We start from the raw sequence: 6,000 nt of genomic DNA on the forward strand, positions 1-6,000 counted from the left end.
ACCACGTGGCAAGCCCGGGCCCTCTCCATGTCTGTATCTCCAGGGCCTAGCACAGTGCCTGGCATAGAGGCTCAGTAAATGTGCTCATCAATCAGTGATTGCACGAATGAATGGATGGTTCTCCCTTACCACGTGGCACAGTCATCTCTAATTCCTCCAGTAGGAAGTCACTCCCAACACTGTGGAAGACCCATGGAAAGCCATCCCTTTAAGGAGTTATCTGCAAACACCGGGGACTTTAGCAGATGGATTGGAAGGTGCCCGAAGACCCAGTGGCTGAGAAGTCATTCCAAATGGGAGCTGGCAGAGCCAACCCTGAGCTCTGAGCACCCTCCAGTTCTGGCCAGCAGCCCTGGGCAGGCAGGGCCTGAAGGGCAAGGAGAGGGCTGTTTCCGATCTGGTCCAGTGGAGTGACCGCCCACAGCAGAGACGGCAAACCTGGCATGCTTGTCTTTGCCCTGCCCTTGCCTGTGACAGACATGACCAATCAATCCATGCACTTTTCCCCAAGACGCCCAATCGCAGCTTCAGAATCTTTCACAGCACAGTCCTCTGGGCAGCCACTGGCACCACCTGGAGTTGAAACCTACTTGCCACCCCTGACCAGGCTCCAGGCTGGGGGTTTGGCTGTGCAGTTGGGACTCCAGGGGTGGCTCTGGTGGCAGGTGCTTGTGTACACACACTCAGTCTGTGAGCCTCCCCCAAACATATGCAAACAGTCACTAAGACAAGTGAGTGAGGCCACCTCTGCCTTTCAATGGTTGCTTCAATACCAGGCTTTTTTTTTTTTTTTTTTTTTTTTTGAGACAGGGTCTCTCTCTGTTGCCCAGGCTGGCGCGTAGTGGTGCAGTCATGGGCTTGAACTCCTGGGCTCAAGCGATCCTCCCGCCTCAGCTTCCCGAGTAGCTGGGATTATAGTCGTGCACCACCATGCCCAGCTAATATTTTTATTTCTTATTTTTATAGAGACAGGGGTCTCATTATGTTGCCCAGGCTGGTCTTGAACTCCTGGCCTCAAGAGATCCTACCCCCTCACCCGCCCAAAATGCTGGGATTACAGGCGTGAGCCACCATACCTGACCCAGAGTTTTGTTTACATGCCAAGTCAGTGTGTTCAAATACTTTATAATACACCTATCAATATGAGTGTTAACCAAGGCCCTAGCATCTGGGCCACGTGGGCGGAGACCGTATTGATTCTATCACACTTTGGTCGTCTTGCATTTAGAACAGAGATTGGCTCCTAGCAGGCACTTATTCACTCAGCAATTGTTTCTCAGGCATTTCCCAGGTGCGAGACACTGTCCCAGACGCTGGGGACATAAGGGAGAAACATAGATGTAGTCCCCTGTTCTCATGGAGTTCAGAGTCAAGCAAGGTAGGCAGACGACAATCAAGTAGACAGTAAACAAATGAAAGAATTGCTACTTACAGATGGCAATGACCATTGGGAAGAAAGCGAACAGGGTGATATGAAGGAGAAGATGGGGTGAGGGCTGGAATTTACTGAGCTGGAGGAAAGTCTGAATGATGACAAGGAGCCAGCCATTGAAGATCAGGTGGGTGAGCCTGGTGGAGGGTACAGCACAGCATGTGCAAAGGCCCTGGGGTGGGAAAGAGTCTGGCAGGTGTGAGGAGCAGAAAGGAGAGGAAGGAGAGTGCTGGGGGAAGTGGGAGGAGGGTGTGGGCTCCCCTTGAGCCCGGGAGAAGTGTGGACTATCTTCCGGGGAGCTGCCCACCCTGCACCCCACACTCCACACTCACGCGCTCTCGATCAGCTGCTCCAGGTCCTGCACCTTGTGGCTCAGATCCTCAGCCGGTGGGAAGCTCTTGCCCACTTTCATGAAGAGAGCCGCGATCTTATTGCTCCTCAGGAAGCCGGCCGCCCGCCGCCGAAGCCCGTGCAGGACGCAGGCCTCCACAGCCGCTGCGGGAACACAGTGGTCAGCCGGCCCTGCCCTGCCCACGCTCCCCGGCACCCAGCACGGCCTGGAGCTGCAGCCAGACAGAGACCACTGGGAGAGCCGGGGCGCCCAGAATCACAGAACTGAGGACAGCATCAGGGGGACAAACACAGGTGCCACCTGCCTTCCATAGTCTCCAAAGCGGGCAGGAGAGCTTAGAGGTCAGACCATCCCTGCCACTAGCCAGCTGTGTGACTGTGGGCAGTGACTTCCCCCCTCTGTGTCTCAGCTGCCTTATCTGTGAAATGGGGATAGTGTGAACATTAACCCCATAACATTGCTGGTAGGATGAGGTGGAAAAAAATGCACAGACAGTACTTAGCAAAGAGGCTGGCGCAGAGCAAGTGCTTTAAGAGTGTCGGCCACTATTTCTGCTGAAGAGGGAGGGAAGTCTGGACCACACGCCTTTTGAGCTATGTCTGGATTAAAGAATCACATCACCATCATGATCGTCATCATTTATATTGTGATTACAGTAACAGCTGACATTTACAAATCTCCTTCAATCTCTGCCATGGCCGGGGAAGAAAGGAAAACTATCCCCATTTTCCAGATGTAGACACTGAGTCTCAGAGAGGTGAAATGAATTGCCCAGGGCCACCCAGCAAGTAAGTGATGAAGCCAGGATTCAAACCCAGGTCTGAGTCATAACATAACAGGTCTGTGCCATAACAACTGTGCTTCCACAAGGACTTCTGAAGGGAGGATTTAGTAGTCACCATCCCACTTCTGTCTTTCCCCTGGAGGCCCTGCCCCGTTCTCCTCAAAGCAGGAGGTCTGGGCTGCAGCCTGGGCTCTACCACTAACTTGCTGTGTGACCTCAGGCAAATCACTTGCCCTCTCTGGGCCTCAGTGCTCCCTTCTGGGAAAATGGCCCTGTGCAGGCCATTCTGATGGCTGCTATCTTCCTCCTGGTGATTGCAGCTGCCCTCTTTATCTTCTTACCTTCTGTCTTACACAGCAGACTAGGAACTCACGGCGGCATACAATAGGTGCATAATCAATGTTTATTGAAAGAGTATATAATAAGAGCTACTCCTTATTGGGAACCTGCCAGGTGTCAGATAACTGTTACAATTTACCTTCCCTAATTCTTGGGACCAAAAACTATGAGGTAAGAGCTCTACAGAGCAAACTGAGTCAACCAGCACTCTCGGGGGTCCGAGCAATACTGAGACGTTTTGTTTCATTGCTTGTCTTTGTTTTTTTTTGTTGTTGTTGTTTATTTGTTTTTTGAGTTAGCAATTACTTGGTTTTGAATGAATGTCCAAATATTGCCTAATCTGCCCATGGGTTTAAAATATTCCAGGTGAGGGTTTTTAAATAGCTTAATTTTAAACTTACAATCACAGTACTTTCCATTTGCATATATTAAAATAAGTCAATTGTCTATTCAAGCTGCGTAGACATTGTTTAATGCTTTCTGATAATGGCTCATCATGGACGATGAATAAAAGAAACCTCAAGGAGATGCTTTAGGCCTCGTTTGGGGCTAACCAAATTTCTCCCACCCAAAAACGTTGTGCAGAGTTGGAGAATTATTATAATTTTTTAAATCATTATCTTTCCTCTAAGTCTTTAAATGGTAGGTACGTTAGCAAGTCCTGACATGGACATGCATATGATTTTATCTGCAAATAAAAATATCCAGGAGAAAATAAAACATTGGGAATATATATATATACACACACACACATATATACACATATGTATATGTATAAACACATTCCACTTAAAAAAAATCATATCTTGCCCAAGGTCACCCAACAAGGAAATGGCAGAGATGGGATATGACCCCAGGTCTGTCTGGCTGGAAAGGGGGTGAACCAAGAACAGTGGCCTCCCAGGTTACAGAGTGTGCTCGGCATGTTGGGGGCCCCGCGGGGCGGTGCCCCAGGCATGTGGACAGCAGCTGACAGACCGGCCAAGTCTCCTGTCTCGGACCTCCCTACGGGGCCAAGATCACAGTGGGGGAATTGGAGCATGTCTTCCACTAGGAGACACCCCAATTATTAAATCAAAAAGTTTTCAGGGAGAAAGGAAGACACACTCCCACTTACACGTGCACCCTGATTATGAGCTGAATCTTGACTTCAGAGACGTGCAAAACGCATGTCTCTGGCCACTGTCAAAGTAAGAACCTGGCAGCGTGGTTATTTCTGGAACCACTGTGAGCACAGCGGCCCAGGGAGACAAGCGTGAGTCACGCTCTGGGCCCCGGGCCTGCCTCCTTTGCTGGGCCAGGTGGACGCGATCCCACAGGATGTGTCGCTGGCTCTTAATTCCCTTCCTTGTTTTAAGAGTCCCGATCCGCCCTCTACCTGCAAATAGCTCCAGGCAGAGCAGAGGAGAGGACAGGGAGCCTGATCCTCAGGGGCAAGACCACTTGTCGCTGGGGGCGGGGGTCAGTGTGACCTGAGCCCTCAGGGGAGGGACCTTAATCAACTCCTCTGCTGTTAACCACGACAACCTCTTTACGGGGTGCAAAAGTCATTTTTAATTGCCTCCCTAGACTTCTCTGGATTTGGAAATTCTCCAGTGGAGTCTCCTTGCGATTCAAAAATAACTTCAGAGCCAAACATAAACGTGAGAACCCCGGCTCAGAGACGCCACCTCCCTGAGGCAGCCCGCAGAGAAAGAAGCCACCTTTCCGGGCCACGGGAGGGCCACAGACTCACCACAGAAGGAGATGATGTGGCTGCTGTCTTCGTGGACAAACTTGCGCGTGACGGCTTCTTCCATGATCTGCTTCACCTGGAAGGCAGAGGCAGCGGAGGGGGAGGGACCCAGTGTGACCCGGGGTGCAGGGGCCCTGAAAGGGCTGTGTCACTCCCCGTGAGCCCTCCAGGATGTCTGGGACGTTGTGGCAACTACTTTCCTTCCACACCCTCCTCTTCTGCGATATTGTCACCTTCCCGTTGTACTTAACTGTTTATTCAGGCTCTTTGCACAACGGGCTGCTGCTTCTCTTGGGCGTCACACAAAATGTCACCTCCTTCCCTGACCACACTATCCAAGGCAGCCCCCTCCCCAGTCTCGCCCCTACGACACTTCCTTAGAGTACTCACCGCTGTTCCTGTTCTATGGGTTGATTTGTAGACTGTTTCCCTTTCAGAGAATGTGAGTTTCATGGGGGGGTCGAAACCCTGCCTGCCTTATTCACTGATGTCCCCAGAGCCTAGAACAGTGCCTGGCACATAGTAGGTGCTCAATAAATATTCTCTAAAGGAGTGAATGAATGAATGAATCAGGCATACAAAGGACTCAGCAGGATGTAGGGTAGGAAATCAGCCCTGGAATCTGGTAGACCTGGGTTCAAATCCCTGCCTGGGTACCTACTAAGGGGGTTTGTGGTCTTATTTTGGAAAACGGGGCTCAGAGAGATGAAGCAACTTGCCCAGGGAGGCAGAGCTGGCCCAGGGCACAGGGAGATTCCAGCTCAGGGCGGACACTCCAGCTGCGTGCTTTTCTCATTGTACTTACTCGCTCTACAAAGATTTGCTGAGTGCTTCCAACGCGCAGGTGTGGAAGACACAGTGGGAAAGGCAGCCACGCCTCAGCCCATGGAGCTCACCCCGAGTGGCCCGAATGCCTTTCTGCTTCACTGGACGCTGAGCCCCAATCTGCAAAGCCCTCCTCCTCTCTGGGCCTCAGTTATTGCACCTCAAGGGTGAGGTCAGAAGAGATGAACCCAGCTCTAAATCACCCCCAGGGGCTCCGACATGGGGCTGAGGGAGCAAAGTCCTCAATCGTCCCCACCCAATGGGTCCCAAGCCGCTTTCCCACTGTCCTGTGTCCCGTCCCGACTCAGCCGGGCCAGCACATCCATGCGCCCGTCTGAGCACGATCCTGGGCCCTCGCTGCCCCTCTCTCCCTTCTGGCTGCGTCCTGGGGATGAAGACAGAACTGAGAGCATCCCCGGCCACCTTCTCAGGAAAAGCACATGGCAGCGCCCGCCCCAGAGCTGGCACGCTGCCCCCGCCCCACACAGCCAAGTCAGCACCAGCGCTGTGAACAGCTCCCGACCTCTGAGCTC

The 6,000-nt window shown here is 52.1% G+C and overlaps 1 protein-coding gene across 4 annotated transcripts in view; it reads right to left on the bottom strand.

The window, feature by feature from the left end:
* Positions 1–4,721, bottom strand: part of SGSM1 (small G protein signaling modulator 1) — a 59,769-nt gene extending 55,048 nt beyond the window's left edge. For all 4 annotated transcript variants that reach the window (XM_069497107.1, XM_069497104.1, XM_069497106.1 and 1 more), the window contains exons 1-2: positions 4,643–4,721; positions 1,765–1,927 (exon numbers count right to left, since the gene is read on the bottom strand). In XM_069497107.1, coding sequence (XP_069353208.1) covers positions 1,765–1,927; positions 4,643–4,706 — 227 coding nt within the window. In that variant the 5' untranslated portion in view covers positions 4,707–4,721. The remainder of the gene's footprint in view (positions 1–1,764; positions 1,928–4,642) is intronic.
* Between the last annotated feature and the right edge of the window lie 1,279 nt (positions 4,722–6,000).

The sequence above is a fragment of the Eulemur rufifrons genome, chromosome 21 (genome assembly GCF_041146395.1).
Source record: "Eulemur rufifrons isolate Redbay chromosome 21, OSU_ERuf_1, whole genome shotgun sequence".
Lineage (NCBI taxonomy): Eukaryota > Metazoa > Chordata > Mammalia > Primates > Lemuridae > Eulemur > Eulemur rufifrons.